At 41.1% G+C, this 23,902-nt stretch overlaps 1 protein-coding gene across 1 annotated transcript; it reads left to right on the top strand.

Annotated features, from left to right (window-relative positions):
- The first annotated feature begins 3,552 nt into the window (after nt 1-3,552).
- Nucleotides 3,553-16,093, top strand: tbx20 (T-box transcription factor 20). The gene is made up of 8 exons (XM_084026358.1): nt 3,553-4,039; nt 4,865-5,102; nt 5,924-6,088; nt 7,070-7,178; nt 9,156-9,314; nt 9,961-10,037; nt 12,077-12,189; nt 12,745-16,093. The coding sequence occupies exons 1-8, from the start codon at nt 3,910-3,912 to the stop codon at nt 13,071-13,073; spliced, it is 1,320 nt and encodes a 439-aa protein (XP_083882484.1). The 5' UTR covers nt 3,553-3,909; the 3' UTR covers nt 13,074-16,093.
- Nucleotides 16,094-23,902: the final 7,809 nt, after the last annotated feature.

Raw genomic sequence — 23,902 nt, 5'->3', positions numbered from 1 at the left:
TACAAAACGGAACAATGGACGAAACAGTTTCAGTTGTTTTCACTCAGGTTCTCAACGATTCTCTTAAAAGTTCAGCAAACATCAGCATGACGAGTTAAACAGAATCTGCCTGAATTAATCAATAATTTATCACTTTTAATAACTGGATGTGAACACATTTCACAGTTTGAAGATTGAATTATCACATAAGAGAAATAATATAAAATAATAAAATCCTTTTTTTAAGGAATAAATTAACTGAACAAGTGAGTAACAGAGGAAGTGAAGAGATAATAAAGATAATAAAACCATAAAGATGGATACAGGAATGACCTTTGCCCTTTTAAAACAAGTTTGTTAAATGAAAAAGCAGCATTTTTTATGTAAATATACATTTTACAGCATCAGGAAACATAAATGTGTAACATCACGTAGTTTAGAATTTGAATTCTGGTGGAATTTTAGAATTTTGATCAATGAATATAATAATTTGAAACTTTGTTTTGATTTTTGTGCTTTTGGCAGCTTTATATTTTGTTATAAATTCAGGACATGATGAGTCACTTATAGCTGAGATTTTGCTGTTAAAAAAAAATCTTGCAAAACTAAAAACACAGAAGCAATATTGTACGTGAAGATTATAAGAGTACCAACTTATTCTGAGTCAGCCTTTAATAATAAGGGAACTGCTCCTGTCGTGGTGTATTCAGCTGACCGCCATCTGTTTCCCACAGTTCCCTCCGAGGCCGGCTGTGTCTTTAAGGCTCCGCTGGCCCCCTCAAAGTGTGAATAATATTCGGCGAGGACTAACGCTTAAGTGGGAAAGCTTTTAGCACATTATCCGCTGGCAAATTGCAAACGTAATCTAATAGTCCGGCGCAGGTCTCTTATTAAATATCTGCAGCAGCAGGATCTGCATTCAGGAGCCCCCTAATGGGTTTAGCTGCTCCGCAGGTCTCTGGCTCGCTGGTGTGTGTGTGTGTGTGTGTGTGTGTGTGTGTGTGTGTGTGTGTGTGTGTGTGTGTGTGTGTGTGAGAGAGAGGGAGAGAGAGAAAGAGAGAGACATTGAGGATGAGAGGTTATCCCACTCTCTCTCTCTCTCTCTCTCTACACACACACACACACACACACACACACACACACACTGACACCTCCAGAAAAGATCTGAATCAGCGTTTTGGATACATGATGCCTTCATTTTTCAGCATCAACATTTTGATGAACTTAATAAGTAAATGAGTTAAACATCATGTGTAATAAATTACACATTTATCCTTGTAAGGTACACACTTTCTTTAGCAGGTGTTATCGGGACTCCAACAAAGTTTGCCGCAAGTTTGAGAGCCGATAAATCGAGACCGCTAACTTTGGTCTTTGTTGTTATTGGACATTTTGTAGAGTTAAAGCTGACTTTGGACACGTGCAACATTAAAGGCAGAGTAGGTCATTTGGAAAAACCACAGAGATTTTGACTTTGAACGCATCGCAGAACTGAAAATGGCCCGCCCCCTTTGTTCAGACCTCCGTTCAAAGTCCCGCCCCCAGAACGCCAAACGAGTGCTCGAGATCGGCAGAGGGCCAAACAGGAAGTAAGCATTGACAGACAGGCCGGCCGTCCAATCATTATCTCCGACCCGACTGTTTTGATTGGACGACGTTTTTACAGTCCTGCCGCGGCCACAGATGACTTATTTAATTTTTTTATGTCAGAACATTTAATGTATTCATTGTTATCGGTATGTTAGGAGGATTTCAAGAAATACAACAAAAAGTGTTTCTGAACAGAATCACCTACTCAGCCTTTAACATGGAAAGTAAATCTTAGAGTCCATCCCGAAGTTTTCTTAGTTGATGTAAAGTTGATCAGAGACTGAAGACGATAACGGCTCAATAAAACTACAGAGAGCAGACCACGAACTTACTGTTAACGTACTGAAATAATGTGCATTTCCTGTTGTCACGTGAGAGCTGTGTGTGTGTGTGTGTGTGTGTGTGTGTGTGTGTAGGTGTGTGTGTTAAAGATTAGGTGCTCACCGGTGTGTGTCACAGAACGGATTAACCCAAGACTGTTGCTCCTGCACTCAATAAGGTTTCCTGTGTGTGTGTGTGTGTGTGTGTGTGTGTGTGTGTGTGTGTGTGTGTGTGTGTGTGTGTGTGTGTGTGTGTGTGTGTGTGTGTGTGTTGTAAAGGCATTTTTCTCACAGTTGCTGAGGGTCTCAATAATGAGGGTAAAAAGCAAGTGAGTGGAACCTCTCATGTGTCTTTTCACGTTCATTTTTAAAACCAACGCATGCAGGAAGAAGTGGCCGTCGTCATGGTGACATCGGTTTTGAAGCCTCAAGTTCAGCATTTTTGGCCGACCATATTTAGACTGTGAAGTCCAATAAATCAAAGAAAAGTTGGGTCATTTTCTCAGACTTCTATACAATCAGAGAGGAGTCGCCCCCTGATGGCTAGCAGAGAGAATACAGCTTTGAGGCGCTTCAGCTTTGGCGTTACTTTTCAACTTAGCATTAACTGGGAAACACATGTTTCTGCTTCCTAAATGTTGTCGCCAATAAACGATGCAAAACAAGCAGATACACTTCACTTTAAAAGTGGCCGGATTGATTGATTGATTTTACTCGATTATCAGGATATTTTGGGTGTTTTTTTGTATTTTGTGTCAACATTAGAAATCAGATCACATCAAACGTTACGAGCAGCTAAAGTCCAATCAATGAATCATTTAACAGTTTGACAGACAGAGACAAAATAACCGAATCTATTTTCTGTAATTTGGGTAAACAAATGGAGAAGCTCAAAATATGTTTTTTTTGTTTATTTAAAGAGAACATGAAGTGGGAAGTGTTGCCGTCGTCCTCTGACTGTGGAAACATTAAGTTCTTAACATAAAAATATTGCAAATATGGTGTTGCTGTAGCTCTGTTAGGACAAAAACACCTTTATGATATAAAAGAAAGCATTTCCACACAATGTTGAAAGTACAAAGAAGAGTATTTATTACATTAAATATTGTATATTGTGTTGCTTTATTATGAGTATATAAACAAAAGAGGGCAGCAGCTATATTTTGGTACAAATATTAGAAATTAAAAACTCAGAATTCCTTCCACGTTAGTTGGTGAAACTGACTTCACTGGTTGAGATTATATTGATGTTTAATATATGAGGAACTTTAAAAAGAAAAATCTAAATGTATGCTTATTTCTACCATTCATTATCAAACAGCACCATCTTGGGCAAACGTCTGTTGACGTTTGGAGACTCCCAATATGTGGTCCGGGGCCCTCCGAGGGTCCACCAGGGGCCAACAAACATCACCTTTCTTTCTGTATTCTTTATAATGTGCAACGAATAATTCGAGTTTCCTCGCCTGGCTGTGTCGGTCCCAACACGTTCCCCACCACCACCACGGTGAAGCCTGCATGAAGTTATATCTCTCGAAGCTCTCCGGGGTTTTTAATTGGCTGCTCGGTATCGGAGCTCGCGCTGGGACAGCGGGGAGCGTGACGTGGAGGCGGAGGCAGCGATTGGAGGGCAGACTGGAATTATAAGGGGAGGCTGAGTCGGTCCGGAGCTTCCCCCAAAGAGCAGCCGGCCTCAGCTTATCTGGAGTCAGTGGAGTCAGTCCGCCTGCTTCCTCCTTCAACATGCAGCCAAGAAGAGCAGCAGCTCGGCAGTGACGGGTCCTTCCACAGAAACGGGTCCTTCCACAGAAACGGGTTCTTCCAAAGCGGCGAGTTTTTACGCGTTCGTGCGTAAAGTTTCCGGAACAAACTGCCCATTTTTTCCTTCTCCTGCTTCTTATTGGAGTCAAAAACAGCCGGAGTTGAGTGTTTCTGGAGGATTTGTTTTTTTATTTGATTATTATTTTATTTTTTTTATTTAAAAAGGAGGATATTTGTTGGTCCAAGCATTTTCACCGACATGGAGTACACGTCATCCCCGAAACCGCAGCTCTCCTCCCGGGCCAATGCTTTCTCCATAGCCGCCCTGATGTCCAGCGGGAAGCCCAGCAAGGACAAGGAGACGGAGGAGAACACCATCAAGCCTCTCGGTAAGCATGGGAAATTATATAATAAGAATAATTGAGAAAACATGTGCAGAATAGATGCGTAAAGCTGAAAAAAAAAAACAACAACCTGAGAGTTAATGAAGGATTTAAGAGAAACTCTGAGATGAAAATAGATAGAAGTTGAATAAATATACGAGTGTTATAAAAAAAAACAAAAAGGGTGAATGTCAAGCATTATAATATTTAAATAAATAAACAAGGTGACAGAGAAGCATCCGTGCACATTTATGTTAAATGTATATTAAGCACTGAGTTATTGTTTTAAATTGAACTATATGTTTTGATCTATTAATTCTGATTTTAAAAAAGGGGGTAATATTTGGAAAAAGGCTGAGTTTATGTTAGATTCCAGATGCTAAAGTAAAATAAATGTTGACACTCAGCTGGATCTCGGAGCAGAACTCTTAAATACATCAACATGCATGTTATTTTATTTTATAGCAACCTTTGTGTCAAGTGAAGCTTTTATTTTGCAGAGAGATAAATCCACTCAGCGTGTGACGCTGCAGCAAATATCATTTATGTTTTAAAAATCATTTAAAAAAGAATAAAACGCTGGAAGAACAGTCAGCTCTTTTATTTTACTCTTCATATTTGATACGTTTTATAGATTTAAATGCCAGAAATTAAATTAATATTATCCCCGTTTACTCATTTCACATGTGGACAGTCTAGTAATAATACTGATAATAATAGAAATGAAATATTAAAAATATTAGAGGCTGTTTTATTAGATTCTTATAGACTTTTCTTTGTATTTGTTGCTGAAAAAACAATCATTTCTGTTTATTTCTTGAAACCACACAGAGCAGTTCGTGGAGAAGTCCTCCAGCAACCAGCAGTCTCTGGCCGACCTGTCCGCCCTGGACGCACACGGGGACTTCAGCGGGAGCGCGCCCGCGGTTTGCACGGAGCCGCTCATCCCCACCAATCCCGGCATCCCTAGCGAGGAGATGGCGAAGATCTCGTGCACCCTGGAGACCAAAGAGCTGTGGGACAAATTCCACGATCTCGGCACCGAGATGATCATCACCAAGTCTGGAAGGTAAACGGGCCGGTCTCTTTATTTTATTCTCATTATTCTTATTTTTCTACAATACAGGAGTATAAAACATATGTAAAATTACATAAATGAAAAATTAGATCACTGGGATTATTGGATGCTAATTTCCAGATACCATCATTTTTTCGTTAGCTGTTAAAAGAAAATCAACATTTATTTTCCTTTTGTGCCGTGCAGGTTCGCTGTCACATCATCATTCTTTTAAGTTTAAATAATAATGAAAAGAAATACAAGTAAAACATATATTTAAAAACAAATACAATTGATCTCTGTGTTTTTTCTTCAGATCCAAATATTTAACTGACCTTAGTCACGTGGAAGAAAAACAATATTTCAGGCATATAATACGTTTGTTTCATTCATTTGTTTTAATCTCTATTAAATATTAGTCATATTGCACATAGCTACTTTAAAAAGAAGAAGAAGATACAAGCTGCTCGGCTGCAGGCGGGACAATGGAGGGGGTGCAGTTTTAATATTCTTAGAAAAAAATAAAGACAACAAAATAAAAAATAATAATTGACTCAATGATTTATACAAAGGGACTATTTTTTCCAGCAGAAATGTTTACCTGCGAGACTTAAATAGCACTTAGGAAATAAAAAAAATGCAAATTGAAAAATTAAAATCGAAAATAAAAAATAAATATTGTTGTCTGGTCAGAATTGATTGTTTCTGAGAAGGGAGATGCAATCCATTAATTACTCATTTTAACCCTACTAAAGAAAATAATAAATTATTATTATTATTATTAATAATAATAATAATAATAATAACAGAATGACCTGTCTCGTCTCAACCAGGAGGATGTTCCCCACCATCCGGGTCTCGTTCTCCGGGGTGGACCAGGACTCCAAGTACATCGTGCTGATGGACATTGTCCCGGTGGACAACAAGCGGTACCGGTACGCCTACCACCGCTCCTCCTGGCTGGTGGCCGGCAAGGCCGACCCTCCTCTGCCCGCCAGGTAAACACATGTCGGTGTTGATCTTTGATTTTATTTTATTCTTAATTAAACATCGTCAACAATTCATGAAGAAAAGCTGGAAAGAAAAAGAGCTGTGCGGAGGTTTCTTCTCCAAATGGAGACCGACGAAATAATTTGATCTTGACAGGAAACATCTTCATGCCTCTGATTGATGTCACGAAGATGTCAATTCAAGCAATAAACCAGCTTTTTCTTTTAGGGTTGGTCGCCATGTATCCAGGCAACGCCGAGATATAATTATCTTTCCATTTGTTTCGGAGATTTTCTATAAATTTAAAGTGATGGGCATTTTGGTTTCTGTGTTGATTTAAGATTTAAATGTGATCCCTTCCAGCTCACCAAAAATAAGCAATTAAATAAAGGTGTGTTTATTTCATCCACCAAGATGTCGTTCATACTTTATGTTGGGAATCAACGGGGTGTTGTATATTAATTATGATAACAACACAGATTCCCAGCATAAACGAAGCTCCAAATTTGCTTAAATAAATCGAATACATTTCTTGGTGTAAAAAAAAAAAAAAAATGTATTGAGTGGTGATTAAATCAAATGTATAATCTATAAAAAAAAATGTATATAAAATTCATATTTACATTTAAAGTATGTTTTGCATTTCAGAAAGTTATGCTGCCTTCATGTGGTATCGGAATCCTCCAAAATTGCATTCTGTAATATGTACACATTACTTGATATAGAGACATTATATGTATAGTTCTATCCATAACACATAGACTATAGAATAAAAAGCAAACCTTACGTCCGTAATTTATTTCCCCCAATTCTTCAACAACAAAGCACTTGAACGTGACTTCACAATTGGGAATTACGATCTTCCGACCAGCACGTTAAGGCAGCATTACAAGAGCGTCTTTGACTGTATTCGTCCGTTGATTGGCGGGCGAACGTTCGCTTCTAACGCCTCAGCCAATCACAGCCTCTTATTTCCCCTCGCCCCGCAGGCTGTACGTGCATCCGGACTCTCCGTTCACCGGCGAGCAGCTCGTCAAGCAAATGGTTTCCTTCGAGAAGGTCAAACTGACAAACAACGAGCTGGACCAGCACGGACATGTGAGCTCTTGTTTCTTTATTCATCTTTGTCACGTCAGACAAAAAAGACGTCAGTATTTACCCGCGTCACCAGCAGGCTAACCGTTATGATACAGTAAGCTAGCTAGTGTTAGCTTATAGCCTAGCATAAACTGAACGAGCGAATTAAACGACTTGTTAAGTTATTAAATTTAACAAGTTATAGCTTCAAAATAAATATAGTCAAGTTAGAAAGTTACGTAGAATTTCTACGATACAAACGTTCTCTCTGAATCAAAATAAAAACATTTATTTATCCATTAATTAGCCAACAGTAGGGACAGACTACTTCCTGGGTAACAAGGTGATTATTATCTTGAAATTAGCTCCAAAACAAAAACACATTATGAATTTAAAAAATCTAAGATTATGTTGTGTATATCCCCCTATTTTTTTTTTTGACTTGGCCGACGTGTTTATTATTGTATTTATTATATATTAATATTATTATAACGTTTTTATTATTATTACTTTTATTCTTTTCTTATTGATAGAAATCCATATATGCAGTATTTTTTTAAAATATTTTATGGAAGTAAAAACGATACTAAAGCTGCTAGTTCTAAGAAGAAATAATTTATTTAGCCCAAAAGGCTGCGTTTTAAAAGAGCAATCAGGCATAAATTTTCTTTATTGAAAAACTATTCAATTATTGTAATATTAACTAAACTGCAGAAACAACATTTCCCATAATTTGATGACCTGAGAAACATTTGTTGTTTCACCAAAGGACAAAATATAATGCGTGAATGGATCAGGGGTCGACCGATATGTTTCTTTTTCGAGCCGATACCGATTAATACTAATCTAGGAGACTGATTTGTTGAAAATATGTTTAATTCACAAAACCTTTGAATGTGACCTGAACACAAAAAGTGCAGGGAGCTATCAGCAGCATTATTATGAAGATGAATAAACAAACAAATACATAAAATAGTTCCCTGAAGTTTTATGAAGTTAAAATAAATACAAATAAAGACCAAAGAATTGTGACTGTGGCTGCATCAGAGCTCAAGTAGCACATTTTAAAATTCAATTACTTTGTTTGCTTAAAAAATAACCGATAACCATAAAAATGCTGAATATCGGCGCCGATAATCGGTCGACCTCTAGAATGGTTGATTTAAATTATGTATTATGTATATTTTAATTATGTATTTCAACTCTATAGTTGCACATTTTAAAACTGCCAGATGAGAGAGACAGAGGGAGAGAGAGAGAGAGAGAGAGTGTGTGTGTGTGTGTGTGTGTGTGTGTGTGTGTGTGTGTGTGTGTGTGTGTGTGTGTGTGTGTGTGTGTGTGTGTGTTTTCTGGGCTGCAGCCAAACAAGGAAAACTCACCTGCAGCTGCTGCAGTGTTAACAACTTTATCTGTTCACACTCTCTCTCTCTCTCTCTCTCTCTCTCTCTCTCTCTCTCTCTCTCTCTCTCTCTCTCTCTCTCTCTTTCCACTTCAAAACATCAAAGTCAGGATGCAATGAAGAAGCAACTATGTTGGAATATCTAATGTATTAATATAGAATTTATTTTAATTTTATGATCATGTTTTGTTTGTTTATTGAATATTTATATGTATTTATAAAAAAACATCAGGAATATAATGACAAAGACCTGTGTGTTTAAAGAAAATGTCTCAGCTTTAGTAGCTGTTCTGGAGCTTTCGATCACATCATGTGATCTTCATCTGCAGATGCCCAGTTGTCAAGGAATTTATAGATTAACATTTTTTTTGGAGCACTTTAAGGAATTTTAAGCTAAGTTAGTGTATTTCTAAATATTTCTATTAAATGCAAACCATATATATTAATATACTGCATTTGATCTAAAAAATATTATTATGACGAACTTTAGGTAAACAGGTGGAGTTGATGTCTTCTAATTCCTGAATACATTAAAGTTACGATGTCTATTTAACCCGTGCTGGTCCCCGATCCTCATCGGTTCTCCTTGTCTCCTGCAGATAATCCTCAACTCCATGCACAAGTACCAGCCGCGGGTCCACATCATCAAGAAGAAGGACCACACCGCCTCGCTGCTCAACCTCAAGTCCGAGGAGTTCCGCACCTTCGTCTTCGTGGAGACCGTCTTCACCGCCGTCACGGCCTATCAGAACCAGCTGGTGAGTGAACACTTCCTCCCGTCGCTTCCTCCTGTCACTTCCTCCCATTACTTCCTCCCGTCGCTTCCTCCTGTCACTTTCTCCCGTCGCTTCCTCCTGTCGCTTCCTCCCTTCACTTCCTCCTGTCGCTTCCTCCCGTCGCTTCCTCCCGTCGCTTCCTCCCGTCGCTTCCTCCCATCGCTTCCTCCCTTCACTTCCTCCCATTGCTTCCTCCCGTCGCTTCCTCCTGTCGCTTCCTCCCTTCGCTTCCTCCCATTACTTCCTCCCGTCGCTTCCTCCTGTTGCTTCCTCCCGTCGCTTCCTCCCGTCGCTTCCTCCTGTCGCTTCCTCCTGTCACTTCCTCCCATCGTTTCCTCCCGTTGCTTCCTCCCATCTTTTCCTCCTGAAAAATCATTTAGTTGCTTTTCCTTTTGTTGTAGTATCGTATATCTTTAGTATATTTAGAATTTGTATTAATAATAAAAAATATGCAAAGTAACAAATACTGTCAAAGTATAAAGTAGCAGAAATACCCCTAAGTACGAGTACTTAAAATTGTACAGTACTTTGATACACTCCATCAAATATTAAACCAAAACCACTCGATCAGGAAGTTATAGTATTATATATATTTATATAAATATGAATATCCTTACTTTCTCTCCAGATCACCAAACTGAAGATCGACAGCAACCCGTTCGCCAAAGGTTTCCGGGACTCGTCGCGGCTGACAGACATGGAGAGGTACAGGGGATTCTGGGTCCTGAGTGTGTGTGTGTGTGTGTGTGTGTGTGTGTGTGTGTGTGTGTGTGTGTGTGTGTGTGTGTGTGTGTGTATTATATATCCTGCTGCTCATCAACACACAAGCTTCTGTCCTTCTCATCTTTCATGTTGTTTCTTAAAAACCTTCTGTTTGTTTTCTTTCATTCTTTCTTTCTTCATCTAGTCTTCGTCATGAATTCCTTCCTTGTTTCCGTTCTCTCTCTTTGTTTCCTTCCTTTTCTCTGTCACTCTCTCCTTCTAGTTTACTCTTCATCACATCATTCTCGTCTTCCCTCTGAGTTTTCTAGTTTTCCTTCTAGTTGATTTGTGGTTTGTTCCTGTCGTTCCATCCTTCTGTCTTTTTTTTTGTTTTGTATCTCTCTTCTATTCCTGTCTTCCTTCTGAAGTTGTTGTTTTCCTTCTTTGCTTGAATTCTTCACTCTTCCTCTCTTTCCTTCTCTACAGCTCTGCTGCTTTTTCTCATCTTCTTCATCGTCTTTCTGTCTTTTCTAGTTTTGATTTCTCTTGTCTTCCTCCCTTTATTTATCTTTTATTCTTTCTTTCTTCCTCTTCCCTATACTGTAGTTTTTCTCGTTATCATGTCCTTGTTGTTTTACACACACAGTGCATGAGACAGATGACACACACACACACACACACACACACACACACTTACAGTTACTAATCCCCATCCAAAGGATTTTTTATGGACGCTGCCAAAACACACACTTCTCGTAATTCTTGATTCCGGCACGACGGCCAAAATCAGCTGACAAAATCAAACCATCTGTCCATTTCCCTCAATCAGACGTCCCGAACCAGAGACGTCCGAGCCAGACACCCCCTCCTCCCCCCTCCCTCGCCCTCCTCCCTCCTCCCCCGTTGTCTTTCTCTGTTTGAGGGCTGTGAATTAGACCTGATCAATTGATCTTCAGGGAGCTGCAGAAATCACATTAGTCTGGAGTCGGCCACTGCACTAAAACACACTATAATTCAATTGGCTGCAGTGACTGATTGAAACCAGCATAGCCCCCCCACCCCGACCTTCCCCTCGCCTCCCTCCCGCCCCGCCGTGCATTGTGGGAGTTTGCTGTGGCCTCTGTGCCGGAGGGGCCCGACGCTGATAAAAACACACACATTTGTACTCCTCTGCTGACAGATATTGCACTTTCCTAACCTAATTGGAGGGGCGGGGGCCACAGAGGGGGGAGGGGGGGGGGCTGCTAATGTGGACGCATGGCTCACATGATGCAGACCACTTCCCTCCACACACACACACACACACACACACACTCTCACTACCTCCCATAACAATTTGTGTCACTGTGTTTGAGAAGTGCGATCTGACAAGACTCAAATGAGCTAATGCACTTTGTGGGATGGTGAACACACACACACACACACACACACACACACACACACACACATGCTCTGTCGACACAAACATGAGTAGACACACATTTTCAGACATCAAACAAATATTCCATGAATGCAAATTCAATATAAACATTTCAAAACAAAGAGGGGAGGCTTGTGATTTCAGGTATCCACATTTACTATCGTGGATATTCATAAAGAAACTCCAACTATGTCACCTGTAGTTGTGATATCTTTTATTACAGTTTTAATTTCATACATTTTAATTCTGATCTTGTGATTTTTTGTCACCTTGAACTCTTGAAAAATAGTAATAATAATAAATAACAATAATAAATCATATATTTTACAATTTCAATTACGCTTTAATGAGTAAATGAAAAGGTGAGGAAAATATTATTTTCTTTAAATCCCAGAATTTATGGGAACACTAGAAATACAAGACAAAGTGTTAATTTTGTCCAGAACTGGTTGAAAATGTGACGTTAAAGTGTGTGATTTCAGGTGCACACAATACAGGAAACGCTGTTTTATATAAAAATGATGTAATTTTGCATTTTGCTTGGTTTTTATTTTGGGGCGCGACTCTGAAATGGAACCAAAAGAGATTTATTTTGGGGCTCTCTCTTCGACTTCTGCTGCAGGGAAAGTGTTGAGAATCTGATCCACAAGCACTCCTACGCCCGGTCGCCGATCCGGACCTACGCCGGCGACGAGGAGAACCTGAGCGAGGACGGACACGCGGCGCACGCCAGAGGTGAGTGGGCGTCGACCGACGGATGCTCTCAGACAGAAGGACGTTGTTCACTTGTTGGGAACTATTTTATCCTGCGGATTAATTAATGAATCCCGGCCAAAGGAACAAATGCAAAACATAGTGGAATAACTTAAGGGGATATTTTCTTCAGGAACAAATACTTTTATGGTCTCTGTTTTTTTAGTGAAAAACAAGCAGAAAATCTCTAATAAAGGTCATCAAAGGTCGTCTGATGTGCACTTTGTACCTTTTTTAATGTTATTCTTGTGTTCTTAGATTTGCTTTTATATATATTTCTGTTTATAATTATTATTATTGTTATTATTATTATATGATATATGTTGGTCTGTCATGTGTGTTTTGTAAGCTGCTACTGGATGCTTGAATTTCCCTCAGGATCAATAAAGTATCTATTTATCGATCTATCATGAGGTGAAATCAAAAAAGGATATATACATATTAAAAACAGCAGCATTGTACATGATATTTATTATAGTCCTGATCATTTAAATCTATCCTTTCCGTTGTGTAAATGTTTCATTTTGTCTCCGGCAGGCTCGGCCTTCACCGCCTCAGACAACCTCTCCCTGAGCTCCTGGGTCACCACCGCCTCGGGTTTCTCGGGCTTCCAGCACCCTCAGTCCCTGACGGCGATGGGTGCCGGCGCCGGCTCCCTGCCCCACCCCATCCAGGGCTCGCTGCCCCCCTACAGCCGGCTGGGCATGCCGCTGACGCCCAGCGCTCTGGCCGGAAGCATGCAGGGCAGCGGGCCCTCCTTCCCTTCCTTCCACATGCCCCGCTACCACCACTACTTCCAGCAGGGGCCCTACGCCGCCATCCAGGGACTCCGCCACTCCTCCACCGTCATGACCCCCTTCGTATGACTCCGTCCCGGGGAGGAGGAGGAGGAGACGGCCGGTCTCCGCTCCGATCCCCGATCCGACCCCCGATCCGGTTGCTCCTCGGATCCCTCCTCATCCCGTTTCTATGTGTCCCCCTCTGGTCTTTGTAAATAGATCACCTGCAGAGAGCGAGGTGACGAGGATGTAGCACTCTGAGAAAAAAAAATGGACTGTGAGGACTCAACAGGACCTGCAGGTCTTATGGACACTTCTTCAAACACTTACAACCTCAAAACAGACTGTCAAGGAGCATGTTTGGTCTCTGGGAGAACAGGAAGTGGATCCTCAGCTGAATCTAACAATACTTAAAGACCTTCTAACGGCGAGGCTTTAAAGAGACTCCTCCGACGCTGCAGTACGTCGGACATTTCAGCGTGTCGGAGTCCGAACTTTCTGGAGTTTTTCAACTTCACTGCTGAAGTGTTGAAACTTGTACAAAGATGAAAACGCAACATTTACTCGTAGGAAGATTCTCACTGTAGAGCGCAACAAAAAAATAATACTCATAGGACGCATGCTGACCGCAGTAGACAAACACGCTGGGTAAACTTTATGTGGAATAATAGGAGACGACTGACCTGCGACAGGGGGGCGGAGCCTCTCACCCGAACACCAGAACGGAAAAACCACAATGTTTAGCTGCAAAATCAACTGATTTCACAGATTCCAAATATTTCACCCTAAACTGAACTTTCCCATCGTTGTCCAACATGTTGGGAGCTATCGTAGCTGATTAGCTTCTTAGCTTCCAGACGCTGTTATTTTACCTTAATTCTCAAAAAAAACAACAGTTTGCTGGCCAGCGAGCTCCTTCACCGGCCAGCTGGCTCGGACAGCTCGTTGTCGCTCCTCTTGAAAGATAATCCTGAAAACTAAAATACATTTAGCTCGTACGATAGCTGCAGCGTTACCTCCTGGTGTGTCCGGAGAGATTCAAACCCACGACGGTTTTAGAGTCGGCCATAAATAAATCTATTTTCACTGGTAGAGTTCATCTGGTACATCAGAATCCCGTTTATGATTTCTGCAAACAGACGGCCGTAGAGAAATATCTGTTTTTGGGGGTTTCTTCTGTCGACTGCAGACGTTTTGGCGGCGGGAAGCCCGGCGGGTCGTTGGCGAGCTGATTCATGGCGGCATCGCAGCGTGTCGACAGGGCGTCCACACCTGGAAGTAAATGACTCTCTGCCGTCTCATTAACAACGCAGCAGCAGCGAGGAGGAGGAGGAGGAAGCAGCCGTGAGGCGACTCCCTCGCTTTAAAAACATTGGATTTATATGAAAATATAAAGAAATACACGGCTGAGATGGAGAATCCCCCAAAAAACTAATCTCAACAAGTAACCGTCGTCTATTATCAATTCCTCAAAACAAAACCGATTCATCAGGATTTACATAAAGGATTTATGAATATGTTGAAGGTTATTTAGAAACTGTCTAAATGTATAGTTTGTCTCCCGGAGAGAAGTTTTATTTTTCATCTGAAAAAGTCTTTACTGGCAGCAAAAACTAAAGAATTCTTCTTATTGATCACTCTTAACCTAATTTAATTTTTTTTGTTTTTTTTCCCAAACCCTTAAAATATTCCGTTTAATATATATTTTTAAAAAAAGCATCAAGTCCTGACATGAAAAAAAATTACTGCAACAATTAATCATTTATCAAAGTACATACCTATCCAATCAATGAATCAATCAGCTGATTATTTCTGGTTTAAGAGATTTGGTTTGTTTGACTCGACTGAAAATGTAATTTTCTCAGTATTTTCAGAGAAAATCTGAAACAATAAGTGACGGAATCAGAATTATTTGTCTTTTATTTGGAAATCTGGTCCTTTTGTTTGACATATTGTGTACAAACCAAACAAATGTTAATTTCCATCATTGTAAATGTAAAAACATCTTTTTCTCTCTTTGAGTCCCGACTTCCCGCTGAAAATAATCTTCCTTTTTTTGTTTTTAACTGAAAGTTTTCTTTTTCTGTGCCATACTATGAACACGACACCGGATGAGATTGTGTTTTGATGATTTTTAAGTGCAATATATTTATTTTGCTCTCTGGAAATAATGTGTAATATACTATGCTGCATTTAAAAAAAATAGTTATTTGTAAACCTTGAGAAATATATATCACCACCCAAAACTCTTTGAGTTATTTATTGTTTTTAAACTGACGTTATGTTCACTTTTCTCTCTCCATCAATCACGAATAAATTAAATCATGAAATCACTTAAAAACAATTGAAACATGCATTCATTCAACATCATAATAATAATTATGTTTTTTCCTTATGAGAGAATCAATGAAGCAAAGAGTTTGTTTCTCCTGATGGAATATTTAACGTGAAGAAGACAGAAGAGAAAAACTCTTCTGTTTCTGAAGCTGTTAAACCATCACAAACATCTACAGCTCCACCTGGTGGTCAGCTGCTGTATCGGCTGGTACTCAAAGCTTTCCATCCTTTGATTTGATTGGATTTGATCTTTATTTTCCTAGAATATAACGTACAATATTTACATGACATGAAATACATCATACAAAAATGAAAAAGACATAAGAATAATGTATGTTTGTGGTTTATATACGTTTCACCTCCAGATGTTTTCTGAACCATCAAGGAAATATTCAGACTCCTTCACTTTCCTCACATTTTGTCACGTTGAATCCTTAAGAAATCCCTTTAAATTAATTTCCCCGCCTCAGAAATTTACACTCAAATGTTGCAAATTAATTATTTAAAAATCCCTGAAATATGACACAAGTGTTCGGAGCATCTGTTGCTTCCACACGGCTCTCAACAGCTGAGCCAGCAGCTTGCAGCTAACGGTGCTAACATGCCGACAGAGCTAACGGTGTAGCATCAGTCTGACATCTCTTCACGTAGCAAAAAAATAGCCGTTTGTTGCCATGGTAACTATCTTCTACTTCCTTTAGCCTCCTGACCTGAAACACGATGATGCATCATGAAGACACGCGTTGCTCATATTATCAGATTTATGTCCTTTAGGGTGCAATAAAAAGATTAAATCTTCATATTGTTATGTCTGTTCTTTCCTTCTGGTTTGCTTTTGTTTTGTACGACAACCAAACCACAGACGTCCTCAAGTAGAAGTACACATACTTGTGTTCAAAAAGACTCTGGTAGAAGTAGAAGTACTGATCTACTTCTTTTACTCAAGTAAATGTAAAAATAAGAAAAGAAGTATAAGCTCTGAAATGTAATCAAATAGAAAGTAAAAAGTATCACTATGAAGGAAATAAAACCTCAAATGAATTTAAATCTAAAGTAGTCTGTTTTTAAAATGTGAGTAGAAAGTACAGATATTTGTTTTAAACATGTAGGGAGGAAAAAAGTAGAATACGAGTAAGATACCTGAAAACTCTACTGAAGTATTTGATCCGGTTGATCCCGGCTCGTCAGCAGGTCACCTGGTTGCCACACCTGTTGCCCGTCTCCTCATCACCCGCTGCTCTACATAAACCGACCCGCTGACGCCCACTTCCTGCTGACGCTGCGTCGTCGGCCTCCACATACTTTTACTCTCTTTGAGATTCCTCATTCTTTTTGTCCTGAAGACTTTCTTTTTTTTTCTTCCTGCCAGTCTGGTTAAAGTCTGGTGATCCTGTGTGTTCAACACACACACACACACACACACACACACACCGTCCTGCTGCCAGACACCAAATCTAGATGAATCCGCCCCTGAAAATAGTCCCTAACAAACGCATTACTTCCTCCTGTTAGACTACAGTTTGCTATAAAACTACAGTTCCCAGCTTTTTTTTAGGGAAATGTGGGGGTTGAGAGACTCAAGATCATGAGTTAATTATTCTTTTTTCACAGAGAATCCGTCTGTTGATTGATGAGAACTCTCAAGATGATGGAAAAAACAAATTACGGTGATGATTTTACGTTTCTGTAAAAATCCTGAAACCCTGAACCGAGCTGGTCGATGAATACAAAACACTGGACACTTATTATATAATTATTTTTAAGAGATCATCTATTTCCTCATTTTAGTCGAAACAGCAAATAAATGGTTGATGAATTAATAATTTGTTCCATATTAAAACATTTCTGTGTAAATATAACATCTGTTTGTTCTGTTTACAAAAAGATATACAAAGGCGTCTTTTTGAGCCATTTAAGCCCAATTTACTGTAAGTCAGCGTCGATGCAGACTTTGCCTGCAGAAAATTACCCACAGTTCATAGCGTTGGGACGTGAAACACAAGGTTACAAGGAGGAAGCCAAAAAAAACAGAGGTTGCTGTCTGTGTTGAGCCTGAAATGTCATGTTTTCTTGTCACCTTAAAAAGTCTGCAGAGGAAGTTGAAGTACTTTTTTCATTGACATCGCATTGACTTCCACCAACCAGTGTAACCTGACAGTCAAAACCCGGGGAGAAATGGGTTTTGGCAGCTGGACAGTCAGAGGACACTTTAGGGGCAAAAATAAGAGTTTAAAAAGTAAACATGACATGTCCTTCTATTGTTAAACAAATCATCATCATAATGCAGACTCGCTGTGAGTCAGATGTGATATTATATTACATGTTGTCAAAAAACACCACCCAATGTTTGTGTTTAACTCGATTCCCCGATGGAACCGCATCCATGTCAGAACCAGTGCTGCATCGGCCTGAGAAGGGTCGAACCTTGTTGTCGTACAACAAGGTTGTACCACAGAAAGGACGAGACATGAATCATAGTTATAAAAGCATCGTCAGATACTTAGATTCGTAGTATAACTACATTCTAATGTGGTAATTGGATTCATAACTACTTCAAAGGCCTCACACTGGTCGTGATCCTTAAAAAGTCGCTGTGAGGTTTAGTGATGTGCCTCAAATAACGGCTCCAATTTAACCAAAGTGTACATTTATAATATTTATTAAAAAATAAAACATAAAAAATTACATAAAAATATGTTAAATATCTGATTGGCTCAAAGCAGCAACACCTGGAGCTGATTGTATCGACCTCGTTAGCAACACCTGCATCAATTATCTCCAAACGAGCGTTGTATCCATCCATCCATCCATCCATCCATCCATCCCTCCATCCCTCCATCCATCATCCATCCATCCATCCATCCATCATCCATCCATCCATCCATCCATCCATCCATCCATCCATCATCCATCCATCCCTCCATCCATCCATCCATCCATCCATCCCTCCATCCATCCATCCATCCATCCCTCCATCCATCCATCCATCCCTCCATCCATCCATCCATCATCCATCCATCCCTCCATCCATCCATCCATCCATCATCCATCCATCCCTCCATCCATCCATCCATCCATCATCCATCCATCCCTCCATCCATCCATCATCCATCCATCCCTCCATCCATCCACCCATCATCCATCCATCCATCCATCATCCATCCATCCCTCCATCCATCCATCCATCCATCCCTCCATCCATCCATCCATCCCTCCATCCATCCATCCATCATCCATCCATCCCTCCATCCATCCATCCATCCATCATCCATCCATCCCTCCATCCATCCATCCATCCATCATCCATCCATCCCTCCATCCATCCATCATCCATCCATCCCTCCATCCATCCACCCATCATCCCTCCATCCATCCATCCATCCATCCCTCCATCCATCCATCCATCCCTCCATCCATCCATCATCCATCCATCCCTCCATCCATCCACCCATCATCCATCCATCCATCCATCCATCCATCATCCATCCATCCCTCCATCCATCCATCCATCCATCCATCCCTCCATCCATCCATCCATCCATCCCTCCATCCATCCATCCATCCCTCCATCCATCCATCCATCATCCATCCATCCCTCCATCCATCCATCCATCCATCATCCATCCATCCCTCCATCCATCCATCCATCCATCATCCATCCATCCCTCCATCCATCCATCATCCATCCATCCCTCCATCCATCCATCCATCATCCATCCATCCCTCCATCCATCCATCATCCATCCATCCATCCATCCATCCATCATCCATCCATCCCTCCATCCATCCATCCATCCATCCATCCCTCCATCCATCCATCCATCCATCCCTCCATCCATCCATCCATCCCTCCATCCATCCATCCATCATCCATCCATCCCTCCATCCATCCATCCATCCATCATCCATCCATCCCTCCATCCATCCATCCATCCATCATCCATCCATCCCTCCATCCATCCATCATCCATCCATCCCTCCATCCATCCATCCCTCCATCCATCCATCCATCCATCATCCATCCATCCCTCCATCCATCCATCCATCCATCCATCCATCCATCCATCCATCCATCATCCATCCATCCATCCATCCATCCATCCATCCATCCATCATCCATCCATCCCTCCATCCATCCATCCATCCATCATCCATCCATCCCTCCATCCATCCATCCATCCATACATCCATCATCCATCCATCCATCCATCCATCCATCCATCATCCATCCATCCCTCCATCCATCCATCCATCCATCCATCCATCATCCATCCATCCATCCATCCATCATCCATCCATCCCTCCATCCATCCATCCATCCATCCATCCATCATCCATCCATCCATCCCTCCATCCATCCATCCATCCATCCCTCCATCCATCCATCCATCCATCATCCATCCATCCACAACCTGAAACCTTTTTTCCATCCAGTCGTTTGGACTGGAGCAGCATCTCCGGCGTTTGAGGACAGGAAGTGGATTTAGTTTGAGTCCTGTCGTCTCCGCTTGACTCCACTCTCAAGGTGTATTTCCCTCCAAAACCATTTCCATTGTTCACCAACAGGTTTCCCGTTTCAGCACAAACTTCTGTGTGTGTGTGTGTGTGTGTGTGTGTGTGTGTGTGTGTGTGTGTGTGTGTGTGTATGTGTGTGTGTGTGTGTGTGTGTGTGTGTGTGTGTGTGTGTGTGTGTGTGTGTGTCCCTGAAACCACTTTGTGGCCTGTTTGTTAAAAGCGCTTTATCGCTAAATTTGAGTTGGCACGTCTCGTCAGGACTTCAGACCGCCGGCTGATGAGACTCCTGACCTGCAGATAAGACATCCATTAAGTGGCTCGTCTGGGGGCCCCGACTCTGCTGCTGCTAGGCTAGCGGGGCCCTAATTAGCATATTGTTATTAGCCATTTGCACAGCCAATCACCACGCTGTAAAGAAAGCACCTCGCGCTCCGTTGCTAAATGACGTCTCTTCTCTCTGACATTGTGATGGCCGTCCTCCGCCAGACGATTCAAACGACCACTAAAAGCCCCGGGGGGGGGGAGATGGAGAGAGAGAGGGAAGGAGAGAGAGAGAGCGAGAGAGAGAGAGAGAGAGAGAGAGGGGGGGGGGGGGGCAAAATGCAAACTAGAGTGAGAGACATTAGATTCAGCTCATGCTCCTCACTGTGTAAATTATGCCCCAAAATGGACTCTCCGGCCCGACTGTTGGCTCCAATTTGTTGGTCCATACCTCACGGTGCCCCCCCCCCCCCCCCCCCCTCCCCCCCTCTCTAATCCAATCAGAGCCACGCTGGATGTTATTTATTTGCTTATTTATTTATTTTCGAAGGATGTAACTGATTCTTATCGGGGCAGAAGTGGGGCCTCCTTCCTGGTGAAACGGTGACTAACGTCCAGCCCATCGATCCGTCAGTTCGTCTGCGGTGGCGGTTGATGCTTCGAGTGATAGACGTCAGCGTGTGTGTGTGTGTGTGTGTGTGTGTGTGTGTGTGTGTGTTTATGATTGTGTTCACTTTATGTCAATAGTGCAGATACAGATCTGTTGACTGAGATCAAACATGTGAACACTAAACAGACTTACAGGGACGGCGTTTGGAGTCTGACATCATTTCGGTTTCTCGTAGAAGAATATTTTTTCCCGTCGAGCCGCTTTCTTTCTCCCTTCCTGTAACGTTTGTTCCCATTAAAGCTTCGGCAAAATGCCTAAAATGTAAATCCACAAACACTTTCCGTGCTTCCATATGGAGATATTCGGCTTCCAGGTTGGTATTAGCGTCACAGAACATCGTGATTTATGATCTCAGCGCCGGCTTTTAATAATTTAACAACTCCTCAGAGCTCCTGAGTGGACGTTTGTTCGCTCTGCGTCGTCATCCACTTTGGCAGGTTTTGGCTCGATGACACACTTTTTAACCTTTTCTCCAGGAAAAAACAAACCTGAGTTACACGGAGATCCTGATGAGTCTGCTTTTTGAAATTCTGTATGGTTTTCACCTTGGGGGAGTTCATCATAATGTCAATAGTGCGTAGTTGAGACTGAAATAAAGGAAGTAGGAAGGAGGTCAGTGACCCCTCCCCCACGTTAAAGTCCCGGCATCATCATTTAATTCATTATAGCTGACAAAGAATTCTGTGTAAATGTAATATAACATGTGCCGTCCTTCTTTGGTCAACTTTTTCTCTGAAAAGTGAAGCCAAACCTAAAGTGCCTTAAACTGTCATTCTCTCTGAGGCCACCAGGGGGCGACTCCTCTCTGGTTGTATAGAAGTCTATGAGAAAATGGTCCTACTTCTCTCTTGATGTATTATCTCAGTAAACATTGTAAACATGAGTTTATGGTCTCAATCTCTAGTTTCAAGTCTTCTTCAATCCAGCATGTTGTTCATTTAGTACATTATGGTCCATTTAGAGTCCACCAGACCAGAAAGCAGGGGATGCTTTAGGGGGCGGGGCTTACCTGGTGACTGACTGCTCCCTACTTGTTTCCAACTCTACAACAAATACATTTTTGCTCTCTGGTGAAAAAACTATTTAATCATGATGATAAATGCATCTTTAACCACCTGTTTTTTTAATTTCAAATAAAGTAAAAGAGGAAATTTGTTGGCAGATGGTTCTTGATGCATCAAAACTCCTAATATTAGCATAAAAGTATGGATAGAAATGTGCACAAAATTGCATTTTTCTTTTGTTGAATTTTTGGAAATTGGATTAAAATGTGCGTTACGTTTTAATGGAAGCTGAGCAACTCGGTTAACTTACTGATCGAATAAGAATATGTCTGTATAAATGCATTTGTACTGAAAGCAGGTGCTACAGCGTATCACCGTCCCGTCCTTCCGGGTGTCACGGGCTCGATCTCGGGGCCCATCTTCTCTCGGTTGACTTAATAAAGCCGCTCCGTCTCGGTGGCATGTGTCCAGCCCAACTGCTGCCTCCCCAAAGACAACGAGGCCTGATAGCAGGGAAACGGCAGCGAGCCGTCTGCATAACAAGGACTTATTATGATGATGAAATGTCCTACAAGGCCCCAAACACCCTCTTAAAGAAATCTCTCCCTCCGATAACGGGAGTCTAACCCTGGGAGGGGGGGGGGGGGTCCTAACCTGATTGGATCGGCGGCTCGGAGGGGGCGCTCGTAACGAAATCAAATGGCCGTCAAGCCGCTGTCATGCATAATTAATTGGGCCTTCTACGACCAACTACACAAAAATCCATGGTCATTTGATTAGGGGGGTTTGGAGGACTCTCTGAAGTGCATCGCTGTCTGAGCTGCTCACCTCTCTATCAGTGAGCCGAGTGTCAGAGTCTGCACACGTTTAACTTTAACCACCAGCGGGAAACAAAACCTCAGTGATGCTCCACGCTACATCTCAAGGTCATAGTGTCAAAATGTGCTGAAGGTCACTGAGACACCGGACCGATCTCAGCAGGTGCAGCTCATATTATCAGATTGTAATCCAGTAACCTGCAGTTGATCCAGGAGAATAAACCAAACATCAGTTTTTCATCATTAACCTCCGGTTCTGAGAAGTGAAGCCAACCCTGAAGTGCCTTAAACTGTCATTCTCTCTGCTGGCCACCAGGGGGCGACTCCTCTCTGGTTGTATAGAAGTCTATGAGAAAATGGTCCTACTTCTCTCTTGATGTATTATCTCAGTAAACATTGTAAACATGAGTTTATGGTCTCAATCTCTAGTTTCAAGTCTTCTTCAATCCAGCATGATGTTCATTTAGTACATTATGGTCCATTTAGAGTCCACCAGACCAGAAAGCTTGTAGGGGGCGGGGCTTACCTGCTGACTGACAGGTCTCTACCACGCTACCAATGCTAGTTAGCTACTAAGATGACCTATTTTCATAACAGATCTCTGGTGTATAGATGTTTTCTTTTTGTTTATACATTTATAGAACATTTACACTCTGACCTTCATCTGTCCAGCTTTGTTGTCCCCAGCTCTAATTTCTATTTCTTTACAAATACATTCAGAGATGCAAAAAGAAAAAAAATACTATTTTATTTAATTTAAAAATGTTTTTATTTAACCTCATCCAGTTTGCTTTTTGTGTTTTACCGTTTGTTTTTCCTTCAAATGTCTGCAGAACATCCTGATTTATTTTCTTTGTCTGATGAATGTAGACTTCACCTGTTTACAAATAAAGCTCAGCATGTTTGTTAAATTCCCACCAACAGCATATACGTTTATTTATGTTGTTTTACATGCGCGCAGGTGTATTGTATTTATTGTTATTCTCATTATGTTATTGCTCCCGTTTTTGTATTTTTATATCTCTATTATGCACCATTTTGGGGCATGATGCTTTAAGAAATAAATGTACTTTCTGCTCTTATTGTTGTAAATATTTTTGCCTTATGTGAGGCATTCTCTAACTTGCATCCTGTAAAATATTTTATGGTTTAAAAAAAAATCTATTAATAGTATTATAATCATATTCTATGAAACAGTTTATGCAATCACAAATATGTAATATCTTTGGCAGAGCACTGGATCTGAAAATCATAAAATGGGACAAAAAAGTGTTGTTATATAAAAGCAGAAGTAAACTATCAATGCATTTA

Source organism: Eutrigla gurnardus (assembly GCF_963514095.1).
Source record: "Eutrigla gurnardus genome assembly, chromosome: 14".
NCBI lineage: Eukaryota > Metazoa > Chordata > Actinopteri > Perciformes > Triglidae > Eutrigla > Eutrigla gurnardus.
This window is presented reverse-complemented; position numbering and strand designations above follow the sequence as displayed.